The sequence below is a fragment of the Pan paniscus genome, chromosome 21 (genome assembly GCF_029289425.2).
Source record: "Pan paniscus chromosome 21, NHGRI_mPanPan1-v2.0_pri, whole genome shotgun sequence".
Classification (NCBI taxonomy): domain Eukaryota; kingdom Metazoa; phylum Chordata; class Mammalia; order Primates; family Hominidae; genus Pan; species Pan paniscus.
This window is the reverse complement of record NC_073270.2, coordinates 9764165-9785752: the sequence shown is the minus strand read 5'-3', so window position 1 is coordinate 9785752 and position 21588 is coordinate 9764165. Positions and strand designations below refer to the sequence as shown.

At 36.4% G+C, this 21588-nt stretch overlaps 1 protein-coding gene across 4 annotated transcripts in view; it reads right to left on the bottom strand.

Annotated features, from left to right (window-relative positions):
* Positions 1-1658: 1658 nt before the first annotated feature.
* Positions 1659-21588, bottom strand: part of PLCB1 (phospholipase C beta 1) — a 751601-nt gene continuing 731671 nt past the window's right edge. For 2 of the 4 annotated variants that reach the window (XM_034947108.2, XM_003821362.4), the window contains exon 32: positions 1659-4942. In XM_034947108.2, the coding sequence (XP_034802999.1) occupies positions 4715-4942 (228 nt within the window). In that variant the 3' untranslated portion in view covers positions 1659-4714. The remainder of the gene's footprint in view (positions 4943-21588) is intronic. The other 2 variants (XM_034947109.2, XM_003821363.4) reach the window with 1 other exon arrangement.

Below are 21588 nucleotides of genomic sequence, written 5' to 3'. Positions count from 1 at the left end.
ACAAAGTGAAGAGACAATCCACAGAATGGGAGAAAACATTTTAAGACTTCCCAGCTCCCAAGGGATTAATAAGCAGAATATATAAGTAGCTCAAACAATTCTATAGAAAAGAAATCCATCCAATTTAAAAATGAGCAAAAGATCTGAATAGACATTTTTTCAAAAGATGACATACAAATGGCAAACAGGTATACTCTACCTCATTGATTATCAGAGAAATGCAAATCAAACTACAATGAGATATCATCTTATCCCAGTTAAAATGGCTTTTATCCAAAAGACAGAGAAAAATAAATGCTGATGAGAATGAGGAGAAAAGGGAAGCCTTGTAAACTATTGGTGGGAATGTAAATTAGTGCAAGCACTATGGAGAACAGTTTGGAGATTCATTGGGAAACTAAAAGTAGAGCTACCATATGATCCAGCAATCCCATTTCTAGGCATATACAAAAGAAAAGAAATTAGTACATTGAAGAGATATCTGCACTACCATGTTTGTTGCAGCACTGTTTATCATAGCCAAGATTTGCAAGTAATCTAAGTGTCCATCAACAGATGAATGGATAAAGGAAACATGATAACATATATACAATGGAGTACGATTCAGCCATTAAAAATGAGATCCTGTCATTCGCAACAACGTAGATGGAACCAGAGGACATTACGGTAAGTGAAATAAGCCAGGCACAGAAAGACGAACGTCACATGTCCTACTTATTCTTAAGATATAAAAATTAAAATAGCTGAACTCATGAAGATAGAGAGTGGAAGGATGGTTACCAGAGGCTGGGAAGGGTAGTTGGGGAAAAGAGGGAGTGAGGATGATTAATACGAGCAAAAATGTAGTTAGACAGAATGAATAAGATCTAGTGTTTGATAGCACAACAGGGTGAGTACAGTCAATTAACTTATTGTGCATTTAAAAATAATTAGAAGAGTATAATTGGATTGTTTCTAACACAAGGAAGGGATAAATGCTTGAGGTGATGGATACCCCATTTACCCTAATGTAATTATTACACATTTTATGCCTGTATCAACATCTCTCTCTCATGTACCCTATAAATATATATACCTACTATGTACCCACACATTTTTTTTGAGAAGCTAAGAGATAAGAGATAATTCTGATTGTTTTAAGCCCCTAGATTTTAGAGCCATTTGTAATACAGAAATAAGTACCTAATACACTGCATTTGGGGTGCCTCTGGAACATTTACATAAAACTCACACATACATTTCTTATCCTATCAATATTGTAAACACTTTTAAAATCTGTTTTATAAGAAAATTTACATCAAGTGCTCTGTCAGTTCTTGTCACTGCAACTTATGTCAAAAAACTTTTGACTGTTTTGCTTTGCTTAACTTTGGTCAAGGAAGACAGGGAGAAAGGAAGGAAGAGAGAAAGGAAGAGAGGGTCTCCATTATGGAAACAATGGCAAGTGTAATTCCATTCCTGGATGGAGGGTGGTGGAATGATAGCAATGACAACTGTGTCCTCTGGCACACACATTGCAGCATCCCAATATCTTTTACAGGCATGGATGTGCCCTGTCAGGGTAGGCATGATGGCCCTAAAGACTGGCATTATGCCCGCTCCCATCACTTTCCCTGTCAAAAGAAGGTTGACTCTGACACCAAGAAATAACCACTGGGTTGTGTTAAGAAATTTTTATTCTTTCCTTTGGATTTGTGATGAAAGCACATAAAATTACAAGTGGAAGAAACATCATGCCACAAAATTGCATAGAATTATTACAAAAATGTGAATTATGCATTTTAAATAATTTGAGATAGAAGAACCAAAATATGTACATTTTAAGAGCTTCAAATACTTTGTCCTATCTTTTTTTTCTTCTTAAAAGGCAAGAGTCACAACGTCCAATCCATCACAAACAATATTAACACAGTGCACAAGCGCAACATTAAATTCAAAGTAATGCAAGCAATGGCCCTTTTTTTTGGGAATTACTTAATGACAGGCTTATCTACTACAGGAGTATTAATTAATGTATGGTGATACTCAAATTTTAAAATGAAATATAAAAAACCAAAAACACATGGCATGTCATTAGAACTTTGAAAATTGGTTTACATGGCCAAAACCATGCTATTCTCAGTAGTGTAAAGGTATCAGAGAGACACAGTCTAATTTAATGCACAGCTCTACCTTCTATTATAGGAAAAACCACAGTACAGAATTTCACACATTCAACAAAGAACAAGGCAAATACATAAAGGCACAAAACTGCACATCATACAGACCCCTTTTCTTTATCTTAGTCTATTTCAAGTAATATTAATATTATTAAATGATAGTATCATTGTAGTAGTTTCAATGATGCAAGATGGACAGTGTTACACACTACCCCACAACTGCAAAAAGTGTCATTGTACAGATATAAAAATGTGATTACAGTAAATGGCCAAATACAAACATATTGTAAAATGACTAAATTCACTAAGATAATGAAATCCAACTACCAAAACAGTTTTGTGTAAGTCAAGGTTATTCAACTTTATTCTATCTCTGGACTAAAATGTGATACAATGTTCTGCAATAATCACCATTGTGTTTGGTTATGAATGCTATTATTAGTTCATTCTTCTTCAATTTCAGACAGTCTGTAATTTTGTTTATAAAAATGCAGCATTCGATTTTGACCATTCTTGCTTCTTTATGATTAATGCCTTTCTTTCAAAGTGCAAAAGTAGAATGATTTACAAAAGATTTCTTTTTCAGTGGAAGTTAAGTTTTATTAAGTGTCTAATGAACACCCCAAACCCTTCAGATCAAAATATAATCATCTCCAAAGAGGATGTGATTTTCCCCCTTACGTCTTACTAGATGTGTTTTTTTTAATCAAACACTTTTTCCTTATGTTTGAACTAAGCCTTCATTTTGATTAAAATTTAATTGTAATCTCTAGTTATTGCTTAAAGTTAAATAAAATAATTTTCATAAAAATATTAAATTCTTGAAACAATTTTCAGGACACAACTGGTTTTTGCGTCTCAAGATATTTCGCAAAGCTACAATCAGACAGGTTTATTTTAAAGTAAAATAAAACTGTGAGCATCTGGCTTCTGGGTTTTAACTTCAATGTTCATGTGTTACTCTCTAAGTTACATTTTTCTACATATTATTATTTTTCTTTTTTCAGAACTTTCAATTATGCTTTTGATCAGTTTTACCTTAATATAATTTGTTTCTCTTATGCCATCTAAAATAGGAACTTATAAAGACACAGTTAAGTGAATTAAATATACTTAGTAAATATATAATGGAAGTTTTTTTATGTTAGAATAAAATAGAAATGTGTCAGACTTAAAAATTATGGAAGATACTAATAAATGTCCATATTTCTGTCCTAATTTTTTGACCATTAAAACAAGCTTAAAATCTGATACTTAACATCTAATTTTTGATCTTGCAAAATATAAATCAAATTCATATAATAAGTTCTAAATCTACTTCAGTTTGCATCAATGGCTCCATCAATTATTTCTTAGCGTCTCCATATAATTTAACATCCATGTAATCTAGATGTTTGACCCTTTTCTTCTCTATCCATTTGTCCCTGAATTTGGTTTTAAGTCTTGTGGAAGAGATTTGGGTCATTGTCAATTAATAAACACATATCTACACTCATGTGTGTGTATGTGTATATGCACTTACATGACTAAGTGGGTACATATATACATGGAGATAATACCTATCATTTACATGTGGGTCTTTGTATTCTCTAGATAAATATTCAATCTTCCTCTCTATATTAAAAATAAATGAACCATAAAAAATGTCAAACGGCAAAATAACCACTGGAACCTGTTCATTCTGATTGAATATCTGCTTAACATATATCAGCTCAACTATTTTTATTCAACAGACCATTTGTAGTTATTTGATCATTTCAGGCCAATAACCAATGAATACCCAGACTTTGAGTGCAAATAGTCAATTCAAACAGCACACTGTCTGGAAGTGTGCGGCCGACTTGCTCATGGAGTCAAATGTACAATCCATATTGCTAAGTCTTAGGATGGCTTCACTGGGCAAGGATACAATCAAGTGATTTTTTTTTTAAAATAGAAAACAAACTTATTTGAATCACTACAGTATCTAATAAAACCATGTCAGCAACAAATACATTGATGACTCTATGATAAATAAATTAGCAAACTGCAAGCCACCAGTGCTTGCAAAGCAAAGGATGAAAATGTAATATGCATGTTGACTTGAAGATAATGGTAGTTGAGGGGCAGTTAGAAAAAACAATGCTCAAAGTCGGCTGTTCAATAGTGTTAAATAATGCTATGCATTTCTCAAACTATTTCTATGACTTTGAAATATTTTACACCAGAGCTTCAAATAAAAACATGAGCTTGATTTTCTTCAAAGAAGACACTGTCCTTCATTAAAAGTTCCATGGAGCCTGCAAGTTGCTTGCTTTGAATTTGCTATTGGAAAGAAAACAAAAATCTCACATACATGCATTCTTCACTAGCAGACCTGCGGAGGTTTCCACATGATACATGGAGCCTGGGCATGGGAATTCTTCATGGATTCCTCTGGAACTCTCCCTTTGGTGTGGATTTGAGGCTAAGGGATGCTTCTCGGGAAGATGGTCCTGGGCAGTGATCTTTGTAATAAGAGAGAGTCCGATGACGCTGGAGTGGCCATGCAATTTCTGAAGGCCTGGCAGGAGCATTCACAGAGGAGTATCAAATTCTTTTCCTGGGATGTCTCCTCCCAGCTCCTCACTGGAGGGAGTCTTGTGGTTCACTTTTCCAGGGTCTGAGGACAGGGAGAGAGGGGCAGAACCGTGATTGCTGTCTTCACTGATCTTTCCTTTCATGGCTTCCTGCACGAATTCCAAAATCTCGAGGGGCAGTCTTTTGAATTTGTCTTGGTATTCTTGCTCCAGCTCCACCTGCAGCTGAGAGACATCAAGAGGGGAGATGACTTGAAGTTGTTTATGTTTCTATACCCACTCCCATAGAAACTCTCTGAAAAAGATATACAAAGGGGCCGATTAATACATTAACTTAAAATATCATTCACTGGTCACCTATAGAGGAGATGTAACAAAGTTTAGTTGGACACATCATTTGTCTGTAGCTGAAAGTCAACTTCAAGTTATGTGTGGCATAATAAGGCTAAAGACTCAGAATAAGATGAATAGCGGTATCTACAAATGCACACACACACACACACACACACACACACGGGTCTTTTGAAAAAGGTGTCAGAGTCTGGGCATGGTGGCTCACACCTGTAATCCCAGCACTTTGGGAGGTTGAGGCTGAGGCAGGTTGATTGCTTGAGGTCAGGAGTTTAAGACCAGCATGGGGTGAAACTCCGTCTCTACTAAAATACAAAAATGAGCTGGGTATGGTGGCGTGCGGCTGTGATCCCAGCACTTTGGGAGGTTGAAGCAGGTGGATTGCTTGAGGTCAGGAGTTTAAGACCAGCCTGGCCAACATGGTGAAACTCCATCTCTACTAAAATACAAAAATTAGCTAGGTATGGTGGCGTGCACCTGTGATCCCACCTACTTGGGAGGCTGGGGCAGGAGAATCGCTTGAACCCAGGAGGCAGTGGTTGTGGTGAGCTGAGATTGCGCCAGTGCACTCCAGTCTGGGTGACAGAGTGAGACTCCATCTCAAAACCAAAAAAAAAAAAGAAAGAAAGAAAGAAAGAAAAAGAGGAAGAGAAAGAAAGAAAAATAGAAAAATGTGTCAGAAATAATATAAAATGATCTGAGGTTCTTACATTTAGGGGTTGAGAAATATTGATAGGTGAGCGTTCCAAGGTCAGCCATGAACCTGGCTGGGGGAAGCTAAGAAGCTGAGTAGAATAGGCAGAGCAGTGTGGAGTGGACTTTGAGATGTGCAGCTTTGGTCAGAGGCCTGGAAGCCAATGCTGGGGTCTAAGGAGCAGCTTGATGCATTTTCACAAAGTAAACAAACTCGTGTAACCAACTTGAACTTTTATTTTGACTTATTTTGCCACCACTTTATTTTGATTCATTTTTCATTCTAATTAATTTTTATTTGCCTTGTAAACTATTTTAGCTACCCTTTAAACTGTCTCTTAATGTGTCTATTTTATGCCCTGGAGAATTTTCAGATGTTTTAAAGTCCTGGAAGCCTTTCTTCAAATGGAGACTTACGTGGATGTCTTAGTCATAAAATAGTATAAAAGCTGGGATTCTCCGGTGGACAGGGAGAGAACGGGGGCAACAGGGAGAGTTGTCTGGTAGGGAGCTGTGCTGTGCTGAGTCCAAGAGAAAACCCTGAAGTTTAAAGAAAATTATCTCTGCTTATCAATTGGTGAGCAGGGAGAATAATCCTTGAAACACCATGCAAGGTTAAATGCTTCCCCCACACCTCCTTATTAGCTTGGAGGCAATTTTTAAGATATGGACTTAAAACCTGGATTTTTCCCCCTGCTTTTCAAACTTTAAGTGCACACAAATCGTCTGGAATTTGATCTTGATTCTGTCTGACTCAGGAGGCCTGAGTGGGGCCCGAGCTCCTGTGTTTCTCAATAGCTCTTGGGGGATGCCAAGGTGGTTAATCTGCTTTGGCCACTCTGATAGCTCCCTGTCTGGGTTCTACTCTCAGCCCCCAGTTCTACTTTTTGTCTTGATCCTGGCTGTGCATCCTCCATCTGCAGCTTTCAGGGCAGCCTCTGGGCCTTGTTCTGATCCCTGGAATGCCAGGGTGAAGTCAATCTCCAGGACATCTGTCTTCCTGAGTCTTAGCCTCCTTCTAGACAGTGTCAGCAGCTTGGGAGCATCCTCTTTAGTTCAACTCCTTTCACTCTCACTTCTGTGACAGATAAATTTTGCCAATACTAAATTATTTAATTTATATTAAGTAATCCCTTATCTATCCCAAAGTTCTGAAATCCAGAAGTTTCCTTTTTTTTCTTTTTCTTTTTCTGGCAAATTTGTGGCAGACTCATCGACATGAACTGATACTGGGATGATACTGATACATGAAATATGTATAATTTCATGTATGCCCTGTCATATGACTATTCATGAACTTAACTGCAGACATATTAATTTGTTTGATTCTGAGGATTACTCAGGTCTCGCTGGAGTGTTATGCTCATGGTATATGCATCACATTGCCTTTCTAAAATCAGAAAAGTTAAAATTCTGAAAAACAACAGGCCCCAAGAATCTCAGATAATAGATTATGGATCTAGTTTAAATGACTTGTTTTTTTTTTTTTTCACATCAAAAGGTGTGTGACATGCACTTGTATGTTTATCATAGCACTATTCACAATAGCAAAGACATTAAATCAACCTAGGTGCCCATTAATGGTGGACTGGATAAAGAAAATATGGTACTTATAACGTGGAATAGTATGCAGCCATAAAAAGTATGAAATCATGTCCTTTGCAGCAACATGGATGCAGCTGGAGGCCATTATCCTAAGCAAATTAATGTAGGAACAGAAAACCAAATACCACACATTCTCACTTATAAGTGGGAGCTAAACATTGGGTATTCATGGACTTAAATATGGCAATGATGGACACTGGGGACTAATAAAGTGGGGAGAGGGAGTCGGGGACAAGGCTTGAAAAACTAATGGCTGGGTACTATGTTTATTATTTTTGTGACAGGATCATTCGTATCCCAAACCTCAGCAACACACAATATACTCATGTAACAAACCTGTACATGTACCTTCTGAATCTAAAATAAAAGTTGAAATTTTAAAAAATTTATAAAAATTATTTAAATATCAAAGAAAAATAAAAATAAATAAAAATAGAAAATGAAAACATAAAAATAAAAATGGTATCTGGTAAAAATGGCTTAGGCTGAGTATTGAAAGTCAACTATTCTCCCTACATATAAAATGTGGGGTATTTATGAATCTATTTGCTAGCATATAAATTCTCATAAGCCGAGGAGGAAACATGCTGTGAGGGGGCGCTCAGGGCCCTGGACTCATGTGGCTATGATGGAGCACCTTGTACAGGGCCCTACTCTCCCTGTCGGCACATACGAGTCACTGGAGCATCAAACAGGAAGAAGACAATTGCCAGTTCTTTCCCTGCTGTTCCAACAATTTAGAAGGAAGTGGGGCTTTTACAATGTCATACTCTTTTGCATGAATGAAATCTTAGCCTGTTGTTTGACAGCTTCCATTTACTACCATTCAGACCTCATCATCAATTCACCTCAATTTTAATTCAGTCACACATGTGTTTCCAAGGAAGATAGGGAAGGAAGAAAAGCAAGTGACCCTGTTTTAAGAAAACAACAGATTGCTGTTCTCTTATAGGTTGAACTGGGGGACCTTCAGCTATGGATATATTGTACCTGACCTAGCAGATAATTTCTCTCAGGTTAATGCTCATTGGTGGACAAGACCCCATAGTGCTTGATAAGTACTATTTCTTTAATTATTAACAAAAGAAGTAAAATACAAGAAAATGTCAAATACCTAAACCAATGCTTTTTAACATTTTTAATAATTTAATTCTAAGAAAAACCTACATTTTAGTAATTTAATTTTGATAATGATTTTTAATAATTTATAATAATTGACCCAGTTGTGGCTAAGTTATAACTGTAGTAGACTTTCATCATGGGATAGTAGTAGATTTTATTACATTCTAAACTAAGTCACTGCTTCATGACATATTAAGTGCCATATATTTCACTCTTTTTAAAAAGCCATACAATTATTAATGAACTAATTTCAAAATTGTATTTATTACATTCCAAGTTAGAGCTTTTGCTTTTTCTTCTTATAAACTAAATACTTGTTCATTGTAAGAAAATATGAAAAGAATACAGGGTAATTCTGGCTCCATTCCAACAAAGCCCCACCCATCAGTGGTCTAGAGCTATTCTAGCCCAAGGGTTGCAAACTCAGATGTTACAGGGGCCAGGCAAGTCATGTAAATAAGTAGCAGGCTATGTGCAACAAAGAGGGGGTTGTGGGGTTTCTGAAGAGCTAGAGATGACAGGCCCTGTCTAAAGGGAGTACAAACAACTCAGTTCTAGCTGATGCTTGTCAGATTAAATATTGAAGTCAGAAATCCACATCTTCATGTAAGAGCCTGAGTTTTTATTGTTGGCAATCAATTCAAATCACATTCATCAGCCCCACTGGGCTCATGGAGAATTTACAACCTTTCCCCTAGCAGATTTAAATCTGGCTTTAACCAGGGGACTCCCAAAGTTAGGTCCAACTGTGGAATTCCAGTTTAGATTCTTCCTAATTTTCCTTCCCCATAATCCTAGGCTTAGATGGTCCTCCACAGATCACCAGGGCTTCCTTTTGATTGCCTCTGTTCTGAGGTTCAGCATCATACTATCTAATTGCCATATTCTGGGTTTTGTACTCTAATATGTGTTGAATTTCTATTCTGTGCAAGTGAAACAGGGTGTTAGGTGGGAATGGTAGATTGGTCGTGCAAATGGCAGTAATTCTTCACCCCTCCTTGTAATCATAACCTTTGTGGTGTGACTTTGCAGCTCATCCCATCCCAGCAAAGAACGGAGTGTATTTCTCATCTTCTTGAATCTGGGGAGGCCTTGTTATTTGGTTCTGTCTAGGAGAATGTGTCAAAAGTATATGCTGTTCTGAGTCCAGATGTCACAAGGCCTTGTGTGCTTCTGCTTTCACAGTTAGAAGTTTACTCAGCCATCATGTGAACAAGCTCAGCCTAGCTTGCCAGAAGAGGAGACACATGGCCCAGTTATTATACTTTTTGCATCACTTCAATTGACTATCAGATATAAAAGTGAAGCTATTCTAAACCAGCTCACCCCTAGCTGACCACCAGCTAAACACAGGCATGAACAAGCCTACTGAGATCAGGTGAGCCTGGTCCAGACCAGAACCAGTTCATAGACCCATTAACTTAGCAAATGCTTGTTTTGTGACTGATTTTTATGGTTGGTTGTTAGGCAGCAGTATTATGGCTATAACTTTGAGTGAGGGGAACAGAAAGTAGTCTCATTATGTGGCCTGGACCCATGAAATACTCATAAGCTAACTCAGCTGGCCCCATCCTTTCATTGCTGTGGCCTCAAAGCATATTCTTGGAAAAAAAATCACCACAGGACAGATAGATTTTCAAGACAAATGTGATTTTGTAGGCTATGCCTTGGAGCCTTTCTAGCATAACATTGTCAAACTTGAGTTTGTTTAATCTTAAGTTCATAAGACCTCTTTTTGGAAAATGAACAAGAAAGACGAAAGAACATGATTGAATTTAACCTCTAAATTTAAGATGAGTTATTATTATACTCAGATATTAATAAAGAAGAGTGTTGTCAGAGTTTGTTTTATTATAGGCCCAGTTCTTTAATTTGACTAGTCGGGCTCAAATTCTAAATTTCTCAGTTAACTTGATTTTCAAAAGACGTTGCCCACTAGTCATTTTTGTGAACTCTGGGTAGTTAAGCAGGAAAAGGCAATACGGTCAAGTTCAAATGTATTCAATTCTTCCTGTGTTGTCAAAGATTTTTGTACTTGGGATGCTTTTCTGACTCTGACATTCTTTTCTTCTGTCTTTAAAAAAGCCAGAGATTTGATCTAGTTAAGGAAAGCTTTTAGATAAAAAAACATAAGTGAAGGCCAAGGAGCAAGCAAAGTTACTCTTGAAGGTTAGCTTACAATCAGAAAACAAACAAACAAAACCCAGTATAACATAAATGTGGCATAAATATAAGACAGGTTACTGAGTTATGAATCAGAGACAATCAAACCAATTTCCTAAGGAAACAAATTGAAACCAGAGAACAATAAGCCACAGTGGAATAACAAAGAAGAATTGAGAAAACTTAAAAAAAAATATGCAGCTGGATAATGTGCAGACAGATATTTGCAAGGTTTTCAAAATTTGGAATTCCAGAGTCTAACTCAGGTCATTTTGCCCAATGAAGTGTATGAAAGATCTTAATATAAAATATAAGGCCAATGTATTTTATAATATAAATATTAATATATTTATATATAAAAATATTTTATATGTTATAATATAAATATTTTATAATATAAATATAATAAATTAATATAATGTGTTACATATATTAATATTTATATTATGTATATTATATAGCATATATACCACTTTATAATATAAAATATGAAGCCAATAACAATCTTAGGATTGTTATTTGCTTGTTATTTGCTTCTGTCTAGGAGAATGTGCCAAAAGTATAATTGTGATTGTGAATAATTGTATAATCATGGGGTACAGAGACCTTTTTAAGCAAGACAGAAAAACATAAGAAAGAAAAATATAGATATCTTTATCTAGATGAAGATAATCAATTTCTCTGAAAAATGAGCATAAATAAAGCAATTCATAGGAAAAGAAATAAAATACAAAGAATATATATACAACACAACTATATATATATTTGAAATATAGATGAAAGCAGCTCATTAACAATTAGAGAAATGCAATAGCACAATACCTTTTCAAGGGACATTTATTATATTGATTAATTTAATTTAATTCATTAAATTTAAAAGAAATTTCTTTTAAAGAAGCAATAACATTCTGAGAAATTGACACTTTGAAACATTGGGCAATAATTTGACAAAATTTATAAGAAGGCAAACATAGGCTTGTAACCCAGCAACTCCATTTTTGGGAATTTGGCCCACAGAAACAAAACCACCAACATATAAGAATGAATACACTAAGATATTTATTTTTGTACAGGAAAAATAGCATTGATTTAGCATTGTTTGTACAGGCAAAGCAACCAAAAAATAAAACAAAACAAAACCAGCCTGTGAAAACTACCTTAATTTCAATGTTTTGCCACATATGCATTATGTATTGTCTATCTCTATATTTTTTGCTGAGTCATTTGAAAATGTTTCAGGCATCATGACATTTCACCCATAAAGACTGAAGCATACGTCTCCTAAAAAGGTTGCTTTCAGATAGCATTAGCATATTTATTTATTTGCTCTATATTAATATATCCAGAAATAGTTTCAATATTATGACCTGTCAATAAAATAAGCAAATGAAGCTTGAGACTTTTTTGAAGTTCTTTTTATTCATCAAATATATCCTACTAAGGATGCACAATTATATTACTCTGCCAAAATTCACTGAAAGTAATTATATTCTTTGTATGGTTATGTTACCTTAAATATAGACATAGGATCACTTGTTTCAGTTTGTTTTCTCAGTAGACATTTTCAATTATTTTATTCTTTTTCTTCTCTGGGAGCATCTGTTGTGTGTGCGTGTGTGTGTGTGTGTGTGTGTGTACATACACATATATATAAATCAAATTGACAATTTAAAATTGTATGTATTTATGTAGTACAGAATGATGTCATGATTTATAAATACAACATGGAGTAATTAAATAAAGCCAATTAACATATTTATCACCTCAAATACTTACCATTTTTTGTGGTGAGAACACTTGAAATTTAATCGTTTAGCAATTCTGAGATGTAAAATACATGCTGCATATATTTAAAATTTAATTCCTTATAGTCTTTTAACACTTTAAAAATATATCTCCTAGCCTTTGAGAGGCAGGAATAATAATATGGTACTCTAATTATCTTGCTCAGAATATTTTGGAATTTACTGCTAAAGATCAGGGAAAATAGTAAAACTAACAAACAAGCCAAGCAACAGCAAAAACATGAATAAAACTTAAGTGTTTCTGTAAAAAAATCATAAGGCTCTCACTCAAAGAACTATGAGGTAGTCAAATAATATAAATCAATGGCTTTGAAAACAGGGAGAAATAATTATATTTTTGTGATAAGTGAAAAAATGTACCTATAGTTGTATACATACTGTGATAATAACTATGACCATTTTTTAAAGAATACAAAACGACTTTGAAAAGAAACACTAAAATATAAACTGTGTTAGAATTATGAGTATCTTTATTTTTTCTATTTCTCACTTTTATGGTAATGTGATTATTTCATTTTTAGCATAAAAATAGCATTCTAAAATGAAAACAAAATCTAATATAATTTCTATAAAATACAAAAAAGAAAAATGTAGAACTCTGAATGTGGGATACAGTGACTAGGACAATTTTACGAGAATTACTGCAAGGACTATAGTATTTTAACCTCAACATCATCAGTTAGCTAAGTGGATATTAAAAGCAATGGGAAATGCATTAAAATCATACATTCATAGAATGAATGGTTTCAAAATTAAGCCTGAGCAAACGTGCAAGGCCTCATCTTATTTTTAGAATAATCTCATGAATTTTGCTTCAAGAATAAAAATAACAGGATCATAAGAAATTTATAGACTGAGGTTAGTCATGTTACCCAAGGATTGTTGGAAAGTGACATGTGGGAAAATGGGACCACATGCTATATCCTAACCACTTCAGTTTTTGTTTGTTTATTTGTTTTCCACTAAGTTTCCTTAGAATAAATTGCCATGGGACTTTGAGTCAATATGGCTGACTGAAAATTTCCTTTTCTATTCCAAACCTAGGGAAAGGCAAAATGAAACAGTACAGACATATTCACTTAAGTTTACAGCTGAGTTTGAATATAAGGAAAAGAAATCCTTAAGTCGCAGAAATAACAAAGGAACTCACAGTTAACAGAGTTGATTCTCCATTTTGCGGGGCGAGGAGAGATTGGAAGAGGAGGCCTCAGGATGCCGGGTGTTGGAGTGCGGAACCTGAAGTCCCTGAATAGAGCCAGGGGTGCCCACCCTTCAAATGGGAACTAGGAAAACCCAATCCACAACCTTGGAGATGAGGCAAGGAAGCAAATGATTCATGGAGCACATTGAGGAAAAACATCCACAAAGGGAATTAGAAACCCGTGAATGAGTGCAGTTTCCAAATTCATATTACCCCTGTGAATTGAGTACCCAGTCCCAATAAATTAAAGCAAAAACTGTTCAGAAACTGATAAAGCCCGCTGAGTCCCAGCAGAGGCATAGCAAATTCAGAATGTTTGGGTCCCGCGGCAACCAAGGGCAGGACTGACACCTATAGACAAACAACACCTAGGAAACATGAACTCAAGTTCAAAATTACAAACCACTCAAGTAAAATGCAGCTTTTGTTCAACTTTGTAATTCAAGGTTGTTGGCAACTGAAATCTAAAGATGAGGAGTGAAATGGTGATCAGTGTATTTCTAGGTCAAAGTTGAAAATACTCCAGATGTAAACAGAAGTAAATTGGATAGTCCATGCCAATGTAGAAGAATACAGGCCATTCACAATGGAAATCAATTACTGCTGCTTTTTATTGGGTGCTGGAGTTTGGTGCATGCCTATATTTTGGGTAGATTTTCCTAAATAATTATATTTGCTTCAAAATAATATTAAAATTAATTTTTATCTTGTGAACAAATACCAACTAGCAATAGAACCTGTTACACAGGGCTAAGAAGGCAACATAAGTTAAACTGATGCCATAGATCTACACAAAGTAGACAATTCACTTTGGGATAGATAAGATTCTTTCTCCACATAGGGTTTAGAATGCTTGCATTTTATGAAATATGACCTTGCTCAGCTTATTTAATCTCTTGGAATTTTAACTGTCTCATGTATAAAATAGGAATAATAAAACCAATTTTCCTGGGCTGTTAAAAGGTTTAAACAAGATCATACATATTAAATGCTTAGCATACTCTGATTTGCTTATTAATTAATATTGTGTAACCTCATTTTTAAAAAGAGAGAAAAAATCACTTACAGCAAAAAAAATCTAAAGTCCTGCCTATGAACTGGTCCTTGTTCTTTCCAGTTAATTTGAGTCATTATTTGGTCAGTTATGGTACTTGGTGGATTTCTCTTTTGGGACTATATTCTGGTTTGTTGTTGATTTTGATGCATTTGTCAATAAATGGTATTTTGAACACTCTGACCCATGCAAGGCCCTGTTTGGTGTTGTGGTGACTGGAGAAATTAGAATCCGTCCTAGGTGACAAGCAATGGATACGGGGAAAATAAAACATTGAACTGAATGAGTGCCACACACAAGATGGACTATGGATGCTGAAAATGAAGACTCTATTGTAGCCTTAAGGTAATATGGGAAATACTTTATGAAGGACATGAGACTTAAAAATTGAGCCTTGTAGAATCTGCCAATACCTTTAGCATTATCCTTATTTTGGGCAGAAGCTCTCAACACTTCCTCCATTGGACATACAATAGATGACATTCACTGGGGAGACACAGCTCTCTAGCTGTAAATTCCCTCTTCCCTACACAATCTACAGGTATATATGTAAGTATGTAGATGTGATAGAAAACGTGAATCTCAACTTTGAATCTGCTCTAATATATAAAAATTAAATTATCACACATTTACTTTCATGAATTAGCCATAGATTACAATGGAGGGATTACAATTCTCACATACTCTGTTTTCATAATCTCTGGCTAATTTCACAGATGGATGCACATTAAAAGTGACAAGGTAATGTACATACAAAATCCCTGGGGATTTTGTTAAGACGCAAATTCTGATTCAGAAGATCTGGGGTGGGGCATGCTACCCTGCATTTCTAACAAGCTCCAAGGTGATGCTGTTGCTGCTGGTCTAAGAACCACACCGTGAATAGCACCACTTCAGACGAAGGTCTTCCAACAATTTTCTCCTTTTGTGCATTCTCTTCCTTCCTCAACAACATTACTTCAGGGTCTAGATAAATATTAAACAATTCTTTTGTAGATCTCATATCTTCAGACTTCTGGAATGCTAATGCTCAGATTTAGATTCAAAGTGTTGATAAGGCTGTTGGGTGAAGGGCAGAATGAGGGTTGCTAAGTTGCCAGAAAGGAAGGTTGGAGGAGTCAAGGACGAGGTAGGCAAAATGCTAAGTAAATCCAAATACTGAATCAATAAAAGAGGAAAGACAGAAACTAGAGACCATGTGATTTACCAAGCACAGTTCCTAACATGCATTTCCTTTTTAAACTTTATTTCAAGTCAAAAGCCAAATGCATTCTGACATAGTTCTTAGGTGTGAACTCCTCTATATATGCATATATTCCATGAAACTGCCACAGAGGAAAACTCCTAACATAGTCCACGCTTTTATACCTCCTCTGAGTCCTGAAATATATTTCAAAATTTCTAATCATCTCACAGGTGTCTAGAGATTACTGTAGGAACCTGAAAAAAGAACATTTAACAATTACATAGTCAAACCCTTCATGACTTTGACGTCTCAGAAAATGACTTTAGCAATTATACTCAAATCCTTCCTTTTATTTAGTGAAAATCTGTGGCCCAGAGAAGTTAGGGTCTTTCTGAAGGATATGGCTGGCTAGTAGCAAAACCAGGACTAGGACCTCGTCAATTCTCTCCTCTGTGGTAGATTGACTGGATTAATGGCTCCTCCCTGTACCCAGAGCCTTTGCTTTATGATTCTCAGCTTCTCTTATGAGAGATGAGGAGTCTATTTCTCCATTCCTTGAAGATGATGTGGTCATGCGATGACATTGGTTAATAGGATGTTAGCAGGCATGGCCTATGCAGAGGCTTAAAAAAGCCCTTACTTAGCTTTCACTCCTATTCCTATGGCATGTCATGGGAACATGCTTAGACTACTCTAGTAGAAGATTTAACACAAGGAAAAGAGTTGAATCACCTCAGTCATCCCAGTCCCATACCCCAAATTATCCTAGATTCATCAACATCCAACTGATACCCAGAGATGTAAGTCAGCCAAGATCAGCAGAGCTACAGAGCTACCTGCCTGACCCGTAATGAACCACAGATGTATGAACAAGTCCAGCTAAGCTCCGCCACACTCAGCCAAGATCAGCTGAACCCCACAATCTTATGAACTAAATAAATGTTTATTATTGTAAGCCAGTGAAGTTTTGTGTCTGTTATTTGGTATTATTGTTGCATTTCCCCATGACTCTTATAATTTCTCTCAAAAGTGTGCATTAAGTTCTGTGGCCTTGACATGAAATGAGTTGTTTACCATTTTCCAGGAGCAAAATTCTTATTGCTTTATATACATACCCAAGCCACTTACCCTAAAAGCAACTTATACTACAATTTAGGACAATAATTATGCTACTCAGCAGGCCACGTCAGCCCAGCTAATATGTGAGTTCCTGGCCCTGAACTTTTTATGTCAGCACTGGAATACTTTCTCCTTATGGGGCCTGCGATTAAGGCCTAGAAGTTTTCTATTTTTAGTTAGGTGTTTTCTTCTGGAAGACTCAGCTGGGCATAAAAATGATTGTGAATTAGGAAACAAATTTTGATTTTACAAAAATGATAAATAACCTGCACGTTGTGCACATGTACCCTAAAACTTAAAGTATAATAAAAAAATAATAATCAAGATAATAACCCAAAGACGTTTGTCAAACAGAAAGTTAATATTGTATTTGAAATACCAAAAGATGTTCTAAGTCTTTGAAGATCCTGTGCTCTGGGGTAAGGAAGCTTAAGATACTTGTTTTATAATCTTGAGAGAATAAACATTCAGCACATTGTTCATCAAATCCCATCAATCATGAAGTGAGGAGACTAAAGCCTACCATCCAAGTGGTTCAGCGCAGAATCAAGATCTGAATACTAAATTCTTGCCTCCTGGCCAGGTGCAGTGGCTCACGTCTGTAATCCCAGCACTTTGGGAGGCCGAGGTAGGTGGATCACTTGAGGCCAGGAGTTTGAGATCATCCTGGCCAACATGGTGAAATCCCATCTCTACTAAAAATAAAAAAAAATTAGCTGCGTATGGTGGCCGGCGCCTGTAGCCCCAGCTACCTGGGAGGCTGAGGCACAAGAATCGCTTGAACCTGGGAGGCGGAGGTTGAAGTGAGCCAAGATGGTGCCACTGCACTCCAGCCTGGGTGACAGAGTGAGATGCTGTCTCAAAATGAATACATAAGTAAAATAAATAAATTCTTGCCTCCTATCCAGGGCTCCATCCCCACCATTCCAGGCCAACTGTTCACTATGTAAAAACAGGATGTGTGAAGATCTCAGGATCCTGATATTCTTGTGTGTTGAGGGGAATATAACAAAACATTCCAATGTGTTTTCCTTTCATGTTTAGGATTTCAAAGTTGCTTTCACAAAATAATCGGGAATTGTCTTTTACTGAAAAGTGATGCTGAAGAGGGGTCCCATGGCCCAGGGTCTTATTGACCTGCTGTCCTCTTCATAATACAATACGGTTTTATGGAAAACAACGAGGACCCTCAACCAGCTGCAATTAGCCCAGCAAATTTCTAAATCATCACAGGCTTTTCTTTGTGTCTGTCATACTTGGAAGATCCTGGTTTTTCACTCCCTCTGTGTCATTCTTCAGTTTAGGAAATGTTTATTTGATCAGCTAGTTGTTTTTCTGTTTTCCATTAAGTACAGTCTAATTTAATCAGAATACTTTTGTAAAGAATCGGATACCATAAAAAAGAACAAGCAAATGGAAAACTGGATTAAGGAAAAATCATAGCTTAAAAGAAAAAGAAAAAAGTCTCTCGGGTTATAACCAACCTAGTAAATTGCTAATAAACAAGGAAATATAGAACCATAAAATAATTATTTACTATAATAATAGTAACATTAAAATTAACTAAGTGCTTATTGTGTGGCAGGCACTGTTCCTAGGACCTTACATGTATTAACTTAATACATGTACATTAATTTCAGAATCTCTGAACTCAAATATCTATGGGGCTCAAGAAGCAACACAAATCTGTGAATTAGATCTGGTATAAGGCAGTTGAGAAGTAGTGGAATCTGTAGCCAAGTGGAATTGCATTTCTTGTGTAAAACACTCAAATTCAGCAATTTTAACATATACCAAGAGTCCAATAAAAGGCCCAACTGAGTCTGCAAGTCACTACTTTGTAGCTTCTGATTTAGCCGCACATGAGGAGCAAGGGCATGACAGCCTATTCGAGAGAGGCTAAGAAAGACACCACCAGAAGAATCCCATTCTCTTAACCACACAAACCCTGAAAAAAAATCAATAAAAGCCCTCCGGGCAATTGAAATAAAAGGCCATTCAGAGGCTAATTATTTTTAGATGAAGGATGTATTTCTTTTCAGTCAGGTGGAATGCCACCAACAGGAAAGAACTGAACATACATTATGAATTCAGTTCTTACACCGAGTCACATTAGAAGCAAGGTCAATAGTGCAGACGGTGTAAGCAACCATCTCAGAGAACCTGGAGTCCCATGAAGCAGCCTCTTCAGGAAATCTTGGGTCTCCAAAGGCTTTTTCCTGTGGGGGTCCTGCCCTTGTGTTGGCCTCAGCTCGGATCAGAGTCTCCTCATTGGTGCATGCCTTTATGATAACTCCTTTTAAGATTAACCAAGGATTAGTAATTACTGAACTTGAGCCCTAGCTACAACCACTTTCTCGACTCAAAGCCTGTGCATGGCATTTACAAAACAAGGGACAGGCTGAATCAAATGTCCTAGAATGAACTCAGCTATGTCCCTGGAGAACATCCTTCTCCCGATCACCTAAAATTAGTTTTGGTTTTTCTTTTTCTTTTTATAAATGTATATTTCAAGAGTGGTTAGCCGTCCTAGGGTTTTATCAGGATAATTGATTTTGATGCTTAAGGGAGTATGTCCTAATTACATAGTCCCGCCTTCTAAATATGATGTTTATGTCTCCTGCTTAAATTGCTGTGGTTTTTGGGTGAGTATTTACAATTTTATCTGAAAGGAAACTAGACATTTGTTTCTTGGCCTCACAGGCATTTTGAGAAGCCTGCTCGTTGTGCTTGAATTCTCCCCGCAAGGTGAAGCTGAAAACAATGATGGGATTTCTCAGGGAGAGCAAACTGAGGCAGGGCCAGATCAAAAGGCAAACGAGTGACAGGAGCTGGGTGGTTACAGACAGCAGACACCCGTTCTTCTAACTAGATTACTACTAACTAGTTCTACTAACTAGTTCTACTCACTAGATTATTCTTCTGATTTTTCAAAAGAATCCAGAAATCTGGATTTTGTGTTAAACCTTCTAATTTGTCAGTGTTGCCTTAAATTAGAAATTTACAAAACACCATGCAGGTCGATTTGCAACTTCCGGAGTATTTGGGTAATGTATTCCATCTGTCTGTCTTTGGACTTGATAGTTCACCATCCGAAAGTCTGCTGGGGCCTCCCTATTCAGGGACTGGCCTCTATCCTTTTCTTTGTTGCACTAGTGGAGACTTAACCACATTGCGCTGGTGTCTAAAGTCTTTAACAAGGCAACTGTCACTGGGAAGAGGAAGGCACTTTCCTTACCCCCAGGTAAATTTTTGATCCTATTCTTGAATAAAAGGCATCTGCTAGAGAATATTGGACATCTCCCTCTTTTCCCATTTCCTTATTCGTCACGTAAGTGTGGTGATGTAACTGTGCTACACACATCGGGTTTGGAATGAAAAGTCAGATAAATTGAATAGCAAGTTGTTTTTATAGAAATCCTCTTTTGTAAGTCTTCTAGCCCAGATCCTTTTGTTAATAGATCCATTTCTCGAAGAGGTCTACAGAGATGACTTGGAATACAAAGTCGTCACTTTACTGATTTTATCTTTAGGGTCTTTGTGAGTAGCAGTCAATTTAGAATAATTCTACATTTAGCAGGTTTGGATTCCAGTATTTTGGTCTACATTGCAGAAAATAAGTCGGTATCCTCAAAATTTGCAGGCACCTGTCCACGGTGTCTGCTGTGCCTGGGTGCAGCTGCCAAATCCAAGGACAATGTTTACAAGTCCTCCCTACCACTTTTTAATCCAGGCATAGCCATTTGAAAAATTCTTGCCAATGAAAAGTTAGGGCAGGGCTTTTTGGGGACATATGGGGAATCTCTACTATTTCTTTCCCTTTTCCAGCAAGATCCTAGGGGATGATGGAGCCACATTATGAAAGGAACCTGGTTCTCTGAATTGCCATGATGAGATAAACTGTTCATCAACTGGAAACACTTATGTTGGACTATTGTACAAAAAAGAAATAAAATTCTATTGTATGAAGCCATTGATATTTTGGTACTGTTTGTCACAGCAGCTAGTATTATGCTAACCAATACATTCTCACATACATATTTTGTGTTGCATGACTTATTTTGAGGTCAGGGGAATGATGAATATACATGCAGATATGAGTGTTTCTCTTATTTATGATTAATCTTTATTAGCCAATGTTTATGCCATAAGGATGGCCTCTTAAATTTCTGGGGGCCTTTTTGGTTATTCTGAAGTTAAAGTAGAATTAGAGAATAATCCTAACTATAAATCTTGAGTACTTTATAACTACCTTATAACTATGAGAAAGAAAGAGCTAGTGTTATAAAGCCCAGGGGCACTTTTACTTTCCATCAATGTTTATCTCTTTCTCCTCTACAAGGAAAGTGCAAGGATGAAAAAAAACTCCCTTTTCTTCCATTGTTATCACTGGATTAAGGTATATACAGAATCTATGGCCGCAGTGAAGTTACTCTTATAAGGACAGGAACCGGTGACTTCAATTCAGTACAATTGCAAATTAGTTTTAAAACACTATTCATTTTTCTTCTGCTTAGATTCACAAGGCAGAGCTGGTCTGCTAAATCTTACTTTCTCCTTCCATCTTCCCAT